This window comes from Berghia stephanieae, chromosome 1 (genome assembly GCF_034508935.2).
Source record: "Berghia stephanieae isolate SIO BIC M18660-M18661 chromosome 1, UCSD_Bste_1.3, whole genome shotgun sequence".
Classification (NCBI taxonomy): Eukaryota; Metazoa; Mollusca; class Gastropoda; order Nudibranchia; family Aeolidiidae; genus Berghia; species Berghia stephanieae.
In genome coordinates this window covers 113,247,834-113,269,133 of record NC_088360.1, presented here as the reverse complement: position 1 = coordinate 113,269,133, position 21,300 = coordinate 113,247,834, and the positions used below count along the sequence as shown (strand labels likewise).

General features: G+C 31.9%; 2 protein-coding genes across 4 annotated transcripts in view; one reads left to right on the top strand and one right to left on the bottom strand.

Moving 5' to 3' along the window:
• The first annotated feature begins 239 nt into the window (after positions 1-239).
• LOC144962768 (uncharacterized) lies at positions 240-5,096 on the top strand. Its single transcript, XM_078896008.1, has 5 exons — positions 240-378; positions 810-1,814; positions 3,292-3,508; positions 4,247-4,376; positions 4,891-5,096. Exons 2-5 carry the CDS (start codon positions 827-829, stop codon positions 5,056-5,058), a joined length of 1,503 nt encoding a protein of 500 aa, XP_078752134.1. The 5' UTR covers positions 240-378; positions 810-826; the 3' UTR covers positions 5,059-5,096.
• A 2,931-nt stretch (positions 5,097-8,027) lies between these two features.
• Positions 8,028-21,300, bottom strand: part of LOC144962766 (dynein axonemal heavy chain 6-like) — an 88,063-nt gene continuing 74,790 nt past the window's right edge. For all 3 annotated transcript variants that reach the window (XM_078896004.1, XM_078896006.1, XM_078896005.1), the window contains 11 exons: positions 17,699-17,909; positions 17,214-17,319; positions 16,779-17,006; positions 16,190-16,387; positions 14,050-14,243; positions 13,521-13,705; positions 11,868-12,079; positions 11,151-11,370; positions 9,632-9,798; positions 8,782-8,925; positions 8,028-8,590 (listed from right to left, as the gene is read on the bottom strand). In XM_078896004.1, the coding sequence (XP_078752130.1) occupies positions 8,339-8,590; positions 8,782-8,925; positions 9,632-9,798; positions 11,151-11,370; positions 11,868-12,079; positions 13,521-13,705; positions 14,050-14,243; positions 16,190-16,387; positions 16,779-17,006; positions 17,214-17,319; positions 17,699-17,909 (2,117 nt within the window). In that variant the 3' untranslated portion in view covers positions 8,028-8,338. The remainder of the gene's footprint in view (positions 8,591-8,781; positions 8,926-9,631; positions 9,799-11,150; positions 11,371-11,867; positions 12,080-13,520; positions 13,706-14,049; positions 14,244-16,189; positions 16,388-16,778; positions 17,007-17,213; positions 17,320-17,698; positions 17,910-21,300) is intronic.

Sequence of the window (21,300 nt, the reverse complement as noted above, 5' to 3'; positions counted from 1 at the left end):
CCTACATTAATTTATGGAATACACAGTTCCATAAAATTTAAAAAAAAAACAACAACTCCATAAAAAATAAAGTTAATTATGTTTTATGATATATGCACAAAATAGCAATCGATCTATTTTGTTTTAATACACTCTTCTTACCATATTAAAGACTATCAATTTTTGTGAGATACAAAAGTTACAAGGTGAAGGTCATCAGTAAAACTGCGATTTTCGCTCTTCTGCTACTTTCACTTTTTCTTCTGAGAATTCAATAGAAGCATACTGCCGAAGACCATCACTACATACCACTAATGATGAGCGCCGTGCACTGAGATAAATAAAATAATATTTTTTTAAAGCGCCGTGCACTGGACTGAAACTTCTGACTTCCAAGTGGTGCGTAAGAACTTTTTGAACACATACATTTTTAATAAAGATGAAAATTTTGAACAATTTTTTCTGGGAAGGAAACAGGTTTTTTTAATATTATTATTATGATTGTTACATTATTATTATTATGATTATGATGATGATGATGATGATGATATATATTATTATTATTATTATATTATTATTATTATTATTATATTTATTATTATTATTATTTTATTATTATTATTTTATTATTATTATTAGTTATATTAAAGTATTAATTTAATGAAGAAAATATCTTATCAACAGAATCTATAAATCTGTATCAATGAATACATCATTGATGTGATGGGTTTTTTTTATCACTGCTATTTAAAAAGACCTATATTTTATAATGAATCGTTCTATTTGCATTATACATTAATAATCCTATTTTGTGTTCTCTTTCAAAACAGATTTCGAACTCTTTTTGATGATTACCTCACCCAAAATGTCAAGATTGTTTTTGAACTTGATTTTGTCCAGGAGATTGCAACAGCGTTGTCTTTTATGCACTTCAATAAGAAAATATGCTAAGAAAAAGAGTTATAATTATAATCTGGATGATCTCATTGATTGGAAAAATAAAACAGATCTTATATTTGGTAGTGCTAGAAAAATTACTAAAACTGGAAAATTGAGAAAAAGTAAAAATGATAACAACGAGAAACTTTTAGAAACCATGGAAGTTTTAAGTGCACAATCTACCCATTTGAAAAGCAATATAGTAGGTTTAGATAAGGAGACATCATTTGTTTATGACAGAGAGGAAACCGATCTCAATCCACCAAAGGAAGTTACTTCAGATGTAAATACCCAACAATTTGTTCAAATTCCAGACTTTCTAGATGCACATCCATCTGAAGAATTTTTTGAACATGGCGTGCCAAGTCCAGTGACCAAGTCTGGCTCCATGCCTGAAGACTTGCAAGATTATTCCTCCACAGAATTCTTTAAAAAGGAAGTAAACACAACAAATAATTCACAGAAAATGCCATATGTTAAAAGAATTCAAGATGTGAGCAATGATTCAATTTATATTCCTGTTATTTCTCCAATACCAACCGGTGACTTTAATAAGCCAAATGTATACAATGATAATGTAGAATTCAGGACCAACACGTCCGAGAAGAAGCAATTCAATCCAAAGCAAATACCAACAGAACCACCCGATTCATTTAATTTTATAAACAATGTTCCTTTGCATTTCAATAGCAAAGAAATTGAAGAAGAGAACAGTGCTTATGAAAAAATGATGCTATTTAAGGAGGATATCAAATCACTTTCCCTGAGAACAGTGCCCTCTGTGAAATCAATCCTGAATAAAACAATGCCAGATTTGAATCGGTTCTTTTTAAATCGTTGGAGAGAAAAAATGATAGCAGAACTTGGAGAGGAGGGCTTTAAAGTACACCAAGAAGGTAAATCTATTCTCTTGAGTTGAGCTAGTAATGATATTATTTTCTCTTTTAAAGTAAGATGCCTACCTCCTGTATACTTCTAAATATATATATATATATTAATAATATATATATAATATATATATATATATATATATATATATATATATATATATATATATATTTATATATATATATTATATATATATATAAATATATAATAATATATATATAATATATAATATAATATTAAAATTATATATAATATAATATATATATAAAATAAAATAAGTAGGGACACTCACATTTATGTCGCTACAATTGTTTCAATGGGTTTCTGTCTCCTCAGTCAACATGGGATCCGCAGTGTACTTTCAATTGGGTTTGACCAACATTGAACCCAATTGAACCCATGTTTTGTTTATTCATCGTAACAACGCCAATACCACATTATCTCATTCATCTGTAGTGTTTCATTCATCCTGTTTTGTTGATAAAGGGGAAACCTGAAATGTTCGTTTGATCTGTTCTTGTAATAAAATTGAAGCTTACAGTCAATTTCATATTAATTTCCTCGAGCTTTGAGCAGCAACATTTACATTCTCTAGGCAACTGTATATATATATATATATATATATATATAATATATATATATATATATATATATATATATATATATATATATATATATTATATATGTTGTATATATGCTGATTGAGATTTTTCTCATGTTGCCCCAAATATCTAAAATCACTTCCATTAGATATAACTAAGGTATGTTTTTATTTAAAGCTCCTCAAAATAAAATTTATATAGTTCTTTTTTTAAAAATAATTTTATCAATAGACCAGTTAAAAGGCATTCAGAAATAAATAAATATTATTATTATTGTTAATTTAAAAAACAACAACTTGAGCTTATATATAACCCGTGTTGAAACAAGGCGTAACGTGTGTAATGATAATGATGATAATGCTAATAATATATCATCCAATCATTCACTAACAAGTAATGTTTGGTGCTTAAAACAAATGCATGTGCGCAGCACAAACACAGACAAGTATACTCACATATGCACACAAAAACATACACATACTGTGAAAGTTCCTTTATCACTGTTAATTTTTTTTTTTAATAAAAAATTAACATCTTGCACAATACCTTGGGTCTCTTTATTTGTTGCTTTTTTCTTCCTATTTTTTTCAATTGTTTTTTTTTCCTTCTAAACATAATCCATTTGTTTTATTTTTTTACATTTAAAGTCATTTTTCTGATAAAGGGGGAACCTGAAATGTCATTAATCATTTGTTTTATGTTAATAGTCAAAGTTTAACATATTTGATTTCCATCAGGTTTATAATGGCACATATAGTGCCATGCCATGAAAAGAGATGTAGCCCAAGAGCTGTATATAAAATATTGAACGCAGCGCCATACTTAAATAGGAAAAGATGTTGAATTACAAATATCTCTCTTTCTCTTTATTCTCTATCTGCAGCTACCATTAATAGAGGAATTAATTTTCATGCCAATGTCATGGAATTATTATCTGGAAAGCCGGAGTCTGAAATTCAGATCATGCCTGATAACCAAGGACATTGGGCCAGTCTGCAGACAGCAATGAAGCACATCACTGATATCCATACTTTAGAGACAGACATGAGACATCCTGCTCTCTTGTATAGAGGTGTTGCCGACTGTGTTGCTAAGTATAAGTAAGTAATTTCATTCTGACGAATTTAAGTTTTGAATGAACAAAATAAAGGCATTCATCATTGAAACTTTATAAGAGACATTTTAAAATGTGACTCACAAAGTGCACAATTATATTATTGTTCTCTCCTTCTTCTGCTATATATATTTCTTGTATACCATGAGGGAAACAAACGCCAAACATTTTTTTTAAATCTGTGATTTTGTTTATTCTGCTGTTTAAGGATCTGTGTCAAAATCATTCTAATTTCTATGCCTATTCTTTTAAATATTTTGCAAGGGTTTATTTCTATCTCTGTTATTTCCAGAATATCCGTATTGTTTAAAATATTTTTAGATTTTGTTAATGAGTTACAAATACAATTTGCATTTTTTGTGGTCGAGTAATTTAACACTTTTCTCCCAACTTAAAAGATTTGAAGCCCATTGTGGGCAGTGCAAAGCCATCGTTGTTGAATGGAAACTAAAATAGCGCCTTATAGGATTTATGTTTCCTCCTACATGCTCAGAAGGAGCTTTGAGTACAGTTTAATGGATAATGAGCAAAATAAAGGCCCTCATTATAAGCTGCTGTTGTTTTATTATTTCTAAACAAAAAAAAAAACAACAAAAAAGAGAAATATACAGATAAAATATATGTTTTATGTTGAGGTTGAGTACATTCAGGTGTTTGAATTTTGGTACTTAAAGAAGATATATCTGTGCTGTTGTTGTTGTAGAGATCACTTTTTAAATTTCAGAGACGTACTCTGTGTGATTGATTGGAAAACTTCCAAGAAGCCCCGCCCCTTATTGAAAAATACGTATAATGATCCACTTCAAGTGGCAGCTTACATTGGGTTGGTCAATGCTAACAAGGCACTCTTGAAAGTGAGATTTACTATCTTTATGACATTCAGAATCATCTTTATTGACATCATCATCGTCATCATCATCATCATCAATACTACTACTACTACTACTACTACTACCACCTGTATAAATTGGAGTTAATAAATGTAAAAATTGTGTTCCTTCATTGTAGAAAAAAAAAAAAGATAAAGAGTTTTAGCATTGTCAGAAATTATGGGTACATTGAGTGGATAATTCAAAATAAGGTAAAAGAAAATGATTGTGTATAGTAATTGACATTGAGCTTGCCATATAGTTCTAGTCTCCTTGCATAGAAAAAGAAGGGTGCGCAGAATCTTATCCATCCAATCAGCTTTTCCATGAAAATAATTTTTAAATTTACAGATCGCTTGTCTTGATTTTTAAAAATTATTTTTTATTTTGAAATGTTTTAATGCACTTTTTTTTTTACTTACAGTCTTGGAGAACAAGTTGTTTTAAAAAAAAATTATAGTCCAATGTCTACAGTCTGAAATTTTGTGTTATGTTTCAGGTAGGAGAAGTGAACCATGGATTGTTGGTGATTATCTACCCAGATGGCAACCCAGCACACATCCATTTAATGAATAAATCACTATGTGAACAGTACTGGCAAGACTGGTTAGGACGGCTTTATTATTTTTATCAACTTGTCTATACTGAAAAATTTGGAGCTAGATAATCAAATAATAAATTGGAAGTTTACAAAAGTTTATAAAATGTTTATTGTTTTTTTTTAATCACTTCTAAATTGAATATGAATTATCCGTTGAATGTGAGAATAAATAACTCACAATACATGAGGAAAGTGACAAAAAATCTCATTGGCTCATACTGCATACATCTCAATGAGTCAACTCGAACTAAGTTGATTTCAATTTGTTAATAATGTGAATATATTGTTTCACCTGAAATTGGTTACGTATTTTAAACACTTTGGAGTCAGAAGGATTCATTATCAAATTGATTATATTTACACATTGGATCTCAGATACAGCTGTTGTGGTAAATGTGAACGATGCAATCCAACAAAGCAGATAGAAAAATACATTTTTTAAAATCATCTTAATAAATTTGCCCTCCTTGATTGGGGATCAAATCTCACAACCTCATTAGTGCTCCATTAGATATCAGAGATTGCTCCCTTGTTGAGACGACATAATGCTTTTATTTTTCAAAAAATACGTTGTCACTACTTTTCCACAATTTTCCAAACAAACATTGAACACAAAATGATGGGAGCAAAGAAATGAGAGTATTGCAAGTTTTATGCTCTATGTTGCATTTAAAAAAAAAAGAAAGTATGAAAGAAAATTTTGGAAAGATGTGAATAATATAATGCAAACAAAAAAAAAAAGTCTTTCAGAGCCATATTACTAGCCTTTGGACGAGAAACTAGACTATCGCAAAGTACTTTCTGCTAGATCTAATAGGTCCAGTTATCCAGTCAGTGCTGGTAGGTTCAGAAATAATTTCAGTTAGAATCGATACTGGTTCTTGTCCTTGTGAGGCGAGTTCTCTACCAACTAAACTATTGTGACTCCAATGCCAGATAAAGCAGTGAGAAAAAAATAGTCTTCCTTGAATGGGGATCAGATCATATTTGCTACAATTACAACATAAACGTTAACCAATTGTTGAGATGACTTGATTTCCTTATATTTATATTCCTGATATAATAAGGAGTGCTTCAGATCCTTTAGGCCTATGGAGCCAGAGTTTATCCCAGTTTCTATAGCATGAAACGGACAATAGCAATCACTATCTACCCTTTGGATAGGATGTTAGTCTATCTCAAAGTACTGGGTGGGGTTCCTACCTCCCATAGTGGGCAGGGAGGTACATGCTGTGTCTTCTATCCCCTTATATCTGTTTTCCAACATGCTTTCTGTTTTTGTCTTGGAATGAGATTACTTGGCTTTGTCCTGGCCCAGGTCGGAGTCCTGACTGGGAGGGAAACAGTCAAATGCATAGTTATTGTTTTGGGAGATGATATTTTTTTTCCTTGTAAATCATCTCTCTGTTATGTATTATTATATTTGTTATTTTGAATATATAATGTAAGCATTTGAGTGTATTCCTCTTTGTTAGATTTTGTGCTTGTGTCTGGATGAGACTTATTGGTGATCTCAAACATTGATGGTATGCTCTTGGAATCTACATCTGATCCCTATTTGTTCCCAGTTCCCCTTTGTCTTACTTTCTCTTGGATGCTTTAATTGTAATTCTAGAACTTTTTACTATCCCATTTTCTTCCTTTTTACTGGCACTGATATAACCTAAATGTGTTGCAAGCGCCGTAAAACCCTTAAGAACAAAAAGAAACAACATATCTCAAAGTACTTTTCACCAGATCTAACAGATCAAGCAAACCAATCACTGCTGAGAGGTTAGAAAAAAATGTCGACTTCAATAGGATTAGGTCTCAGTCTTAGTACCTATGCAAGGGAAGCAGTGCTCTACCAACTGAGCTATCAGGGACACCATATGCATGATATAAATAACCTTAAATGGAATATGGGCACAGCCATCTTTACAAAAAAGCATTAAAGAATTGCTTTGCTTGGTCAGATGAAAAAAAAAATTAATGCTTTATTTTAAAAGAATTAAAAGCAACTTATGGTTTCTGCAAATAACTGACCTAAGAAGGGTCATTCTCTCTGCTAATACAGTTGGTTTTACATTATAAGGGTGCCTGGACAAAAAAAGCCAATACGTCTGTGCTGCAAGCTGACCTGTTGGACATCCTTGTCTAGCACAGTGCCAATGAGTTAAGATATAGATTGTATCAAATTTGTTGTTTTGATTATGATTTGAGATTATGCAGTGTAAATCGACATTTAAACATGTGACAGACAGATACTGGGTTAAAACCAAGTATGCGATGACAGAATGAGGAACAAAAAAACTTTTTTTTTTACATTTCATGACATTTCTTCACTTTATTTTCACTTCAATTGTTTGCAAAAAATAAAAAATCATATTGAAAGATCACAATGAAAATAGAAACTAAAATTGAAACCAATTTATATCACAGTTTACGAGGAATGCGGTTTCTATAAATATATGAATAAATAAGGCATTTCTCGTCTATTTGCAACAGCTCATCCTTTGAATGAAATGATTTAGATCACAATGAAAATAGAAATTAAATTGAAACCAATTTATATCACAGTTTACGAGGAATGCGGTTTTCATAAATATATAAGAATAAATAAGACATTTCTCGTCTATTTGCAAGCAGCTCAAACTTTGAATGAAATGAAATAGACAATATTTCAACATTTAGTGATGTACTATGCATTTAAATGAAGAATTGATATAAATACATTTTAATTCTATGAGCCAATATTTATTTTCAATGATTGTACTCAAAATTAATTAAAATTAGTAGCAAGGAAATTCCAAAAAGATCTGTATTATTGACAGCCTTGATTTTATTATTTCAATATCATACACAACTTATGATTTTAAAGTTAAAAAAAAAAAAAGCTATATATATATTAAGTAAATCACAACAATGATAAATATATTCAGAGAACTTTCTCTATGACTATGTACAATCTACATTTAACCACAAAGAGTCTTTGGCTGCGGAATTATGATTGCAGAATAATGGACGAAACAATCTTTGGATGAGCAGCCTTTAAATTTTATTGTTATTATTTTATTATTTTTATTTTTTTTTTTTTTTTTTTTTTTTTTTGTAGAAAAGAGGATTTTCATTGAATATTAAATTATGCCTTACATTTTTTAAAAAGTGTTTTTCACTGAGGACATGATAATGATATTTCTACAATCGTGATAAATAGATAAATATCATACTATTTTCACAATAATTCGTTTAATATAAAATGGGAGAAAGCATTATGCACATTACTTTAATAACTAACATTTAAAAAACAAAAACAAAAAACAACAACTTTAATTTGACGGAGTTTACAATGACAATGAGTTTATTTTCACTCATCCAATTGACATAACAAAGCCACTCCTCTAAGAATCCAGAATTCTGGTGTTTGCTCACATGGTAGAGTCACTGAAGTTACAAAATTTGTTGAATGGCCTGTTGAAGATAAAGTCCCAGCTCTGGCTGATGTTCGGTACAGTGGACATTCATAAGCAGTTTCTGACGTTTTGTGCATGGAAGGTTTAGATGGATCATGGTGCTCATCTCTTCTACTGTAGGAAGATGCAGATACTATGCCTCGGTTCTGTGGAAAGTTAATAGAATTTATGTTCCAATTCCAATGTAGATGTATAGAAGGTAACAATACAGAAATTTTAATCTGGTCAAATTGTCAATGCTTAGCACATAAATGTAATGATTATATCAACATTCAAGCTAGATTTATAATCATTTGATTAATTTGATACATGAAGTATATAAGCCAAGCGTATATACCTCAACAGGTTGGAAGTGAATATCTGGTAAATCATAGAATCGTTTGTCAGATTCACAGTCCTGAAGAGAGTGGCTTGCTGAGTCCCATCTTGCTCCATCTAAAAACAGTCCATATATTTGTACGCCATCAGCAGGAGGAGTCCCCTTGTGTGAATAAAAAAATAATTGCCATAACTTTTGTTTGTTTCTTAAATTTATACTATAATTGTAGGGTTATTATAATATTACAAATGATAAAATGAATTGCAAAAGCTAATCTTAGCACTGTGGTAATAGGACTATTTAAAATATGGACCATGCATTTTAAGTTGCTAAGTTTGCACTGAATTTCATACAGAGTATATTGTATATAATTTGCTACATTATTAGGTAGTCTTAAATTTTAAAAAGGAATTAGGTGGATTGTCTTGTGATCTTTTTTTTCTAATCAAGAGGTGTCTATGTCAGAAACAACTCTAAGAAAACCCTGTAGAAAATGCTGTCCATTGAATGTGTGCCTGTCTGACCACCATTTGCTTTACTGCATATACTGGTCTTCTAAGTAACCAATAGTGATTGACAAGGCTATAATCATTATCTGCACTGATTTAAGTGAGCAAATTTGTATATTGCTGTTCTATAAATTATAACATTCCCCCGCACCATATTTTAAAATAAATTTTCCGCCTGTAATTTGTTTCCATTAGAGAAGATGATAGTACTTTCTAGAAGTGAAAAGCTCAAAACCTTATCTTCAAGTAACATCAGTCATTGAATCAAATATCCTTTTTGCAACTTGTCTTGCATCACATGAGTCAAAAAAGAAGTGATTAGCCTAAATCATAAACACCAGGCTTTAATATCTACTTACTGAAAAAGCCAATTCTTTCACACTGGAAGTCCTCGAACTTCGTCCTTCATCACTGGCCTCAGAAATGGCGTCTGCCTGTGGTCCAACAATTTCAAATTTGAATTTTAATGAATCCACAGAGATGCCCATTTTACGAGCATGATTTTGGAGTACAGCTGTAAGGAAACCTGCGAAAATGGAAATAAATTATTGACAATGAAGCGAGTTGCAAAGGCAGTCAGGTTCTGAAACTAGTTGTTGTTTAAGTTGTATTGTCCCTTCCCTTCATGCTAAAAAATGATTCTTACTGGAAATGGTCGACAAAATGCCTTCATCCTTATGAGTATTTTGATTGACATTCTCGTATTTATCCTCCTCCATCCCTTCCATTCTTGGCACTCTCCTTAGAGTCCTCTGTCTCATTGCTGCTGTCTGATTTAGCAAGGAACACAGGATCTTGTTGGTTAGGCTTTGATTTTTATCTGAACGTAGAAATTTGAATCGCATGCTTCTGTATGAACCAATATTTCCACCAATTTTATCAAGAAACATGGTAAGTTGAGAGGTATAGTGGTTAGTCTCATGTGGATCATAAGGTCCCAGGTTCAAATCCTTGTGAGGAAATGATTTTTTTTTTCGGTAACCTCCCGTGTAGCAGCGCATTGCTCAGTCATGTTGTAGAAATTATTTTCTTTATGTATTGTAGTGATAATATTAAGCTGAAAACGATCGCTTAGACATTGTAGTGAAAGAGATGACATCACTGTTACACATCATTGTGATAGGAATATGCTGAAGTTCAGATAATTTTGTGAATGTTTTATTTTTATTTTCCCTAAATTCAAGATTTACACATTTGAGTTTTCCCTGCCTCTCTATACTCTGAAAGTTATCCACAAAGAAAAGAAAATTAAATATACCAATGTAAAGGATGAAATGGTGAACAAAATACAATCATCGGTTTGGAACAAAATAAACAATATTAATCATATCAGGGTCAAAGAGACAGTAATATTTAAAGAAAAGAGACAATTAAAATTTAAACTAAACCTGTGGCTTATCACATTTATTCAGAGGCTAACTCAGGTAAATGCTTTTTGATGGATAGCAATAGCCTGAGTTATATTTGAAGAAAGTTTACAGATATACACATTCAATTATAGTAACAAGCAATATGTATTTACTCGTGTAAAAAATAATAAACAGGACATTGCAATTTCATTGTATAGACAAATTTACACACAAAAAAGTTATGCCCTTCCACACAGCATTATCAAAACCATTCCATGAAGGGTTATAAATGATCCATCAAACAAATTACAGATGTCAAGAGATATCACCCATATCGTTCAATTGAGCTAGTCGAAGTTTGTTGAATTTCAGCTACCTTTATTTTATGTAGCCTGCAGATATAACAAAAGTGAGTTTACTATGCATGGGTACAGATTGTACTCTACTCTTTTCACATTAGACAATTCAGTTAAAATGAATGATATGCATATGATCATCCAGCTAGTAATATCTGAAAATATTGCATTACCTTGGGGGAAGAAAAATGCTGACAACCAGAAGCTGGTTGGTTGAGTGATAACGGACTCCTCTTGGTCTGCCACAGTTTCTTTAATATTTCGAATGATTTGTCGAAATTTCTTCTCAATGGCCGAAGATAAAAGTTTAGCCCACCGAGAGAAAAATTCAACTCTTTGCTGTAAATCTGTGACCCACGAAGATAATGATTTTGTTGACTCGTATGCAACATTCTGTTTGGGTTTCAAAATATAGAAGGAAAAAATAAAATGGAATGAAATTACCGAGTCATTAAAAATATTAGTACTTTTTCATGTTTAGATGAACAGCAGAAAAAGTTTTGAAAAAAAAAAAAAAAATTTTTAAAAGTTAAACAAAAAAAGATTTTGTCATGATAATAATAGTAATATAATAATAATAATAATAATAATAATAATAATAATAATATAAATTACGAAGAAGATGAAGCATGTTTCTATAATGCCTTTCGCCGAAACCTCTTTCTTTGATTTTTTTATCGTGCTGGGGGGAGGGGGGGTGTACCACCTTATCTTTTGATATTTGTTACAGTTTGTTCAAGCTGGAAATGGTAAGTTAAAAAAAAAAAGGGAAAAAAAAGAAAACCAAAAAAGATTATTCCCATTTATTATCACACCATTTCTCGACATTGTATTAGGTGGGGTGGGGGGGGGGGGTCAAAGCGTTAACGTAATAATAACCAGTTCCTTGCCTTCCATTGATTTGGTACTCGTTGAGTCAATAAAGCCTCATAGGCATCATCCAATTGTTCAGACATGACAACTTCTCCACTGACAGCAAGACTCAAGAGTTTGAGGGAGGAATGAATAATAGACAGCAGTTGGTTGAACCTGTCAATCTCTTGCCTCAACACTGTCAGCAAGGCAGAGTTACCAGACAACTCATTCGTAAGAGATTCCAAAACTGAAAGAAAAAAAATAGCAAAAAATTAGTAATTCTATAAAACTGGATGACTTTTGTGAGGCAGTATTATGTCGGATTGCTTTTGACCTTTAGCTATTTCCTTGTGCTCTTAACAGTCAACGTAACCTGGCAATAAGGCCATAGGGAAAGGCTATTTACATTTTATTCCTATGCCACATGGATGTAAAATCAGAGTTTCCCCTGGTGTTGTACAATGTTGTTTTAGTATTGGCAGATGACAATGATAGAAAATTCTGACCCCAAGAGTTGAATCTTAGTGTAAGGCATTATTCTTCATCCTGCTGCACAGCTCAAGCTTGCCAAACAATAGATACTTGTTTTGTAGAAGTTGACAGATATTGTAAGAGTGATAGCCTACTACAAAAAGTGAAACAATTCCACTAATAAATGGAAACCCGCTTCTTTGGTCATCAGGAGGAAAAATTAAATATAAAGATCTTTGACATTTTTTTTAGCATTGCTTAATTGCATGTATATCATAATCAATTGGAGTATATCTATACGGAGAAAAGAATTCACTTCTTTGAAAGATATTCACCGAAATTCCCATTAAAATTTTTTTTTGTTTCCTCACAACTGCTTTGTAATTAGGCAGTCAATACAGTATATCATTTTGAATATTTTCATATTTTATATTTTAAAAATTTAATTTCTTTCCATCCAGAGATTATTTTCTGATGTGAATCTGAAGCCCGATTCCATTCTCTCTTCCCCCTCCCTCCCCCTCCCCCCTAGAAAAAAACATCCACGTGAAAGTGAAAAGAAAAAAAAATCCCATAAGCTTTTATGCAAAATCCACTATATGAGCTTAAAGCATGTATGAGGTGACCCAACCATACAGCATCACAAAACATGTGGGACCAGACTTGCAGGAGTTACTATAATTTCTTTTTGGCAGAAAAAATAGTGTTATCAGCCAGATACTAATTTAAAACCCGAGTATGGTGAGGAAATATGAGTAAAGGACTTATCTTTATATCAACTCTAACCTACGGCCTAGGCTTCTTTGGTCATATCATCAGGAAAGACAGAAATGAATTCCTAGCCATCAGTGGTAAAATTAATGGAAAAAGAGCGAGGGGAAAACAAAGATTGGTCCTCTTCAAACAGATTAAGGAATTCACTGGAATGACAGTACGACCACTCATCGACACAGCGAGAGACCATGAGATATAGAGAGAGACTATAAAGGAAACCTCCAAGCATGGAACTTGATGATGATGAACCTATGACCCACAGGTCACAAGCTGAGTGTTATACCACCAGACCACAAAGCTGCATAAATGAGTGGGTCGAGAAAGCAATGCTATATCAATTGGTCAGAGTTACAGTGAATGTTGCCTCCTGGTTTGTGATTATGGTAGTGGATGAAAGATATTAAATATTTTTTTTATTTAAAAAAATGTTTAAATCCATTTACTATTCAGTTTTTCTTTATCCAAGCCTTTTGTCTCCACATCTTTCTGGATGATTGATCGTAAAGATCGCCTGGGCTCAAGGAGAGCTGAGTCAGGTGACTCAGAATCATCTTCTACGCAAAGGGGGAGACGTTTGGAAATATCACTGGCTATCTCAAGAATAACTGCATCATTATTTTTCTGGGATCTGGAAAATTGAAAGATAAATAAAATAATATGGACAAAATCAAGTGCTGGTGTACTTCTCTATTTTTGTTTACGCAATTGATATTTATCAATTAATATTGTAGAATTCATTGAGTCATTAAACAAATAACTTCTGTTAAAATTATGTTCAGTAAGTATTTAACATTCTCCATATATCAGTTAAACTTTAGATGATTTCACTAAAATAACTCTTCCATGTATTTAAAATGCACAACACCTTTACTGGAAATTAAATAAACACACACAATATGGAACGGAGTCATAATATTTCAAAAGATAAGAAAATCTTTTTAAAAACAAAATAAGACATAAAAAATTGCATACCCGGTGATGCTTGAAGACATTCGAGGCTGTAAACTAATCACAGTGTTGATGAGATTGCTAGACTGGAACTCTCTATAGGCTTTTTCCGCATTTTCAGTCATACCAAAAATTTCAGGTCTGTCATAATTTGGGAGCTCTTCTATGAACGAATTAATTGAGCTGTAACTGAGATCATTTGATATCGGGATGTACATCTGAAATTGAGAATATCAATAAATACATGACAGTAGAATTAATTTATAAACTGATATATAAATGACTGTCGTTATCATGATCATCACCAAATTAATTATTGTTATCCTTACTATCCTTATCATGAACATCATATCATCATCATCATCATCATCATCATCATCATCATCATCATCATCATCATCATCATCATCATCAAATTATCACTATTATTATCATCATGGTCATCGTCATCATCATCATCATCATCATCATCATCATCATCAATATCATCATCATTATCATATATATATCAGAAACGGCAGATTATGTTAAACACAACTAGTCTCTATGGTCGATGAATTCTCATTAGAACTTGACAAAGGTAGACAAACCGACCTGATACTCCTTGATTTCGAGAAAGCTTTTGATAAAGTACCACATACACAGCTTCTCTAAAATATCCAGAAAGTTGGAATAATGGGTAAGACACTGAAATGAATAGAATCATTTCTGAGCGACAGAACCCAACAAGTAGTTGTCGGAGGTCAAAACTCTGATATAGGCCGGGTAACTTCAGGGGTCCCCCAAGGATCAGTTCTAGGTCCTTTACTTTTTCTTATTTTCATTAACGACCTCCCTGATGGCTTAACATCTGAAGTTCGTCTATTTGCAGATGACAATGCACTCTACAAGCACATCCACTCATTTCAAGATAGCATTGAACTTAACCTGGACTTGGCAAAATTGGAAGCTTGGGAGAAGCCCTAGCTTATGAACTTCAACGTAAGCAAATGCAATGTTCTGACGATATCAAACCAAAAAAACACATGTAAACTACGACTACCACCTTCATGGAACAACGATTAGATAACGTCAAATCTTCTAGACCTCTTGGACTAATTATTACCCATAATCTCAAATGTAAATAACACATCACAAATATAACATCAAAGACAAACAAAACAAGTGCTTTTTTAAAATGAAACCTGAGTGGCTATCACGTCAAAATTCAGACAATCCCCTACAAAACTATAGTAAGGCCCATCCCCGAATATGCAAGCATAATACGGGATCCCTACACCAAAACTGATATCAACAAGATCTAAATGGTACAAAATAGAGCAGCAAGGAGAATAAATAATAAATACTAATATAACAATAGCAAAACAAAACTCACAGAAAGCTTAGGTCTGGAAAAAAAGTAATATCATCGCGGAAGAAACAAGATATGTACCTTCCAAAAAATTAATAAAGGCAAAGCCAGCTTTAAACTCCCCAACTACATTAGACCAAAAAACAGACTAACAAGGAGACACTACAACAAACTATCAATTCAAACATCAAGAACAGACACCCGCCTACATTCTTTCTCTCCCTCTGCCATTCGTTTATGGAATGAACTCCCACAGGAGTTGATAGAAACTAAAAACAATACAGAATTCGAAAGGGTCTTGGAAGCGTAGAAAAAATATCAAAAATGAAATGATAACAGAGTGTATTATGAATATGTCAGTGAGTTTGTGTGTGTTTGTCGGGAAATTCATAAACGTGAACTGTAGTCTGGATCCTCGATTTAAAGAACTACTACAACGACCATGATGAGGAAGAAGAATTCTTTTTAATGTATATGAATCTCTTTTTTCTTTGATATAACTTTCTTTTTTGGTAAAACAGTAATCAAAGCACACTTTTCTTGGTCATGATAAAAAGATAATTATCGTGGAAATCTAAAATTATTTCTTAATAAACACCAAACAGTGACCAGTGAATTTTCAAATTATAATTCATGAATAGCAATATTTTTTAAAACAAAAAAAATCATGAACAAATTCAATGAATTAAAAACTTATTGATTAGCCTTGCAGAACAACTACAAAAGACGTCTAACTTCTACGTCATGACACAAGACCAAAGGGCTACAGCTCAGCAGATCACTGGTTTGAATAAGTAAGTAACTAAGATTAACCTTGCTGCTGTCATATGAATATCCTGACTCCAATGAAGCTGGTGTGTAGAATTTACTTATCAATGAAATGAGACACCTTCTGTCCCAATCATCCGTTACGCGACCTCCATAGATGACATCACCTGTAAGGTAGCTTAGTGCCGCCCATGGAGTGTCCTCCATTTCCTCAATTATGAGCTGAAGGTTCAGAATTGATACCTGAAAACACATGACATTGAAGAAAAAGGGTCAACATCTGACCATGAAATGACTCACGAGCAATCAAGACAATATTTGAGATACAATAAGATTGAATTTTTTGATAATATTGAGTTGAGCAATTAATATAACATAAAAAAAGTGACATCTTCAATCGAGGGAAAAAAACACAATTTTAAGTAATCTCATCTTACAATAACTAAGCACTGTCCTCGATATCATAATTTTAGTGTTCTCTTGAGGATTACATTGAATGAATCTGACAAATATCAAAGCGTCGAACTACATTTTTCAAAAGTATTAACAGTATATGAAAATCAGATTATGGCAATTTTGTGACTTTTACTGATTTTGAATTACCCAGTATTCTTAAAAAACCCTGGATATTTACCTCCAAATCTGAATCATTAAATTCATATGGAATGTTCCACCCCAGAGTTCCATACTTCTTCCTTTCATGGATAACACTGTTAAAGAGACATAGACCAAACAGCAATGGCCTCCAGGCCTGTTTATTAGAGCCTTCGTTGTATAATTTCTCTGATACAACTCCACCTCCACCTGACCCAAAAGATCTGAACAAATTGGATTTTAAGCCTCTCGGCGCTTCCACTGTCATCTGTTTATAAATAAAATACACCGTTCTTAATAAGCATCAATGGCAATTTTACAAAACACACAAGAAACCATAGTGCAGAGAGTACTATAAAGTCGTAAAACATGTATGATCAATATTATATCGTTTTAACATTATTTTAACTGAACATCTCTATAACATGCTAATTCGCCTCTGATCATAATATTATTTTCATTCATGGTCACTAACTTTGATTCCAGTCTGTAAAATTGACACAGGGAAAGACTCATCTGGTCTTGAACTTAGCCATAGCCTGAACTGGGGGTCAAGCGTTCCATCATTGGGCTGGTTGAACCTGACAAAGGATTTCATTACAATAATTAATAATACAAATTTAGTTAAGTTTTTGGCCAATTTCAGAGCAAGGGGCAATGTTTTTGAAGAAAACATAAATGTAATGAGAAAAAGGATAGTACAGCTTTAACTAAAAAGACAAGTTTTTCATTTTCAATTATTCACTTTGATTACTACAAAACAAAATTCATCATAGAATTGATTTTTTAACATCATTTTTATTATATATATATATATATATATATATATATATATATATATATAAATTATATATATATATATATATATATATATATATATATATATCTCAAAAAATACAAAGAGTTGTAATTTTACAGCCATGTTAAATAAGTAAGTATATTTCCATAAATGGTAGTTACCGCTCAACAATGGATTGAAGTTTTGGCATCCAAGAAGCAGCGAGGTGGCAATTTTGCAGAAAAACCCATCTCCCCTTCAGAATCTGGGCTTTGGAAATCAGTTCTTCTGCCTTTGGTCCCTGACCTCTTCCAAGGGAGATCATGTCAAGGTGAAGACTGCTACCTCGAAGTTCTTTGGCAAACTTCAGAAGTTGACTGGATGGATCACATCCTGTAAAAATGGGGTAGCAAGTAATATATTTTATGCTCTGACTCTCCATGACAAAAGCCTGAAATTAATTTATAAAGTTATCATTTACTAAAAGATTAAATTGTCTGAGGCTAAAGTGATACCAATGTTAATACCAAGACATTGTAACTTTATCAAGTAATATCATTATTTGTTTAGCTGTTTGCTGCGATGAGGTTTGAGTCTGAAAGATGGAACTATTGTTGTAGGCTGTTTAGTTGCTTGTTTTGTATAATATTTAATGATTCAATGTCTTACTACCTCCATTGCATGAGCAAGTTTAAGGGGGAGGGGGGGGGATTATTATTATTATTATTATTATTATTATTATTATTATTATTATTATTATTATTATTATTATTATTATTATTATTATTATTATTGACTTTCCTTTCGAACAAAATACGTGATCATTCTGACTTCAGTAAAAAAAAATTAAAAACAACAAAATATTCCAATTTCAAAAATGTGAAAAGTGAAAATTGTACAGCCTATTCTTACATTCAAGTAATATGTGCAACTAGTTCAATTATAATTTTATCCCACACCAAACCCCAAAATTGTTGACATAGTTATATCTAAGTATCATCTATCCACAGGCAAATATCCGATTAAGTATCATATTTTTCTGGGTTATGACAAAATATTTTATACGACAATTATTTATTGCGTACCTTTTCCACAAAAAAATATGGATATTAAAAAACCAATTGTATAGTATTCAGAGATGTGTGCAGAAATATTTCATTAAAAAAGTTGTTGACGTTGAAGGGGAAAAAAATAATAACAAAACAATGATAGAAACGAATCAAAATAAAAATATATAGAGAGCATAAAGGTTCATTTTTTTCATGTGTAGAAATATGACACTCGGAAGAAATAGGCGATATGAAGAAAATGAGAAATAGAACTCGACGATGCCTTTAAGACAAAATCGACTATTAAAAACATACAATGTATGAAAAAGAGGTAAATATATATTTATGGAGCTGATGATGCATCATTAATCAGTAAATCAACAAACTTTTTCAGATGATTAGTAAAATGTGATGTCTCATATTCTACCAAGTCATCATCTGATGAATTCACAGAAAGCAAACTATCTATTGTGATATAAATGACTTCATCAACTGGTAGGTGATCCAAATTACATAAGCGATATTAAAAGTTACAACTGCCTTCATTACAAAATATACATTATATTAGTAATAAAGATGAGATTTGTTGATAATGTTTAAATTATACTTAATAGTGTTTAAATAATATATTTCTAATAATTTATTAGGAATAGTAAACCATTATGAAAAAGCATTATTAATATAAAATGGCTATGAATTGAAATGACAGTTTTTACACAGTCAAAGCTATTCATTGAAACAGCACTTTTCGGCTGAAATGATTCCAATTAAAAAGTGATTCATTTCCAATCTTAGGTATTCTTTGTAACTATAAGAATGACCTTAGTGGAATACAGAATGGCCAATGTGCACATATTTATGTGGATTTGTTATTATATCTAGACACCTTTCTTCATACTGTCTGAAGCTCGCATGAAACAGTTCCATCATCATTTAGCGTAAATTACAGCATAAAATTAATCATAAGCACATAATTTTTACAAACCTGACTCCCAAAGACGTATTTAGAATTATATTTGTTTTAAAAAACGCCCTTTCGCTACTGCACCATAAGATCCCGTCGCCCAGGCATTCCATGAAGGACTATAGATAATCCATCACACAGGATGTCTGACATCAACAGGAATCACCCATGTTGTCCAAGTGAGCAAATCTTGCCCAACGAAAAAAAAGTGCCTGAAGCGGGGCTCGAACCCGGGACCTTTCAGATCACAGTGCAATACCTTAACTACTCGGCCATTTCAACCCCCAAGAATTACATAACTAGTCATTAAAACTTGAGAGTCATCACTCAGTTCTGTATTGCCTCATTGAATATTAAACAATGGCAGCCAGACTGTTCAAAGTGAAGCCATCAACTCTAACAATAAGTGATCGACTGCCCAATTCCGGTATCATATTGGGCTGCTCTTGACAATAAAAATTAAACTTTAAACCAAATTCAAATTATACTTTTGAAATTTAAATCAATGTTTTCATTAAGTATATCAAATGTAGTTTAGTGAATTGCAAAGATTTATAATCAAATATTTGTGAACATAACAATATTGTCTATAGATTCATTTTTCTCCATCTGCTTTTTCCTGACATAAACCAGATTGACATGGTGCGGTATATAAAAAGGCCTTGAAATTCAACATGGATTATTCTTTATTACTCAAGATGACCCAATGTGTAAGAGTATGACATGATAGATGAAGAAAGCGTAGGTAACATATACAAGTATCCAACAAAGCTTTATCCTTCTTATAAAGGATATTTATTTTCGGTTCATTAGAATTACAAAAATTTCGATGGATTTTTGAAATCATTTAAATTATCCGGAGAACACGACAGTTAACTGGCATTCATTCCAATTTACCAGTAAAGTTTATTTGGTCCAGTTTAGCAGTTGTTTTAATGGTGGAGTCTACTGTAATAAGAGATTGGGGGTCTTCATGGGATGTGGTGAGTAGGTGGGATTGTATCGGTTTGGTCATTATGATGTACAGTTTTCTACTTGTGATTCAGTGTTTTTAGTATAGTTAACCATTGAATGAATTTAAATACATAAGTAAGGCACTACAAAGCTGTTGATAAACATTGTGATCTGAAATGTAAAATGTGCAAATTGTATGATAGTTAAAATACAGTATGGGAGTAATGAATCAAGACTGTGTGATAAAACTCAAGTAATTCAAAAGTAGTTTGATGCAAACATTGTTTGTATACTTTTTATAAGAACATAGGTTTTCCCCGATAAAGTTAAACCTGTGTTTGTGGACACTTGTGTAGGGGTGTTAACTTTCTATGAAGAATTTTTTATGCCATTCGAAAGCCTGCGATTAATTCTAGGATAATAATAATAATAATAATAATAATAATAATAATAATAATAATAATAATAATAATAATAATAATAATAATAATAATAATAATAATAATAATCGGTTGATGATGGTCATTTCTGTCATGAGGAAACCTATATACAGAAAATACTTGACTCAGAATGCACAATGCCCGTAGAATACAGGTTTAACAGCATTTATTAAAAAAGAAAAAAAATGAAGCTTGTTTTGCCGATTTCCAATCATAGGTCATTCAAGAGTTAACCATTTTCTTGCACATTCGGATGAATTACAATTTATCACACAGCCAGTCGAATATCAAGAAACTATAAGAACTGAATATTTTTCTTACCCTCTCCTGGAATGTTAAGAGCACAAATTCAATATATCAGTATAGTGAGTGGATGA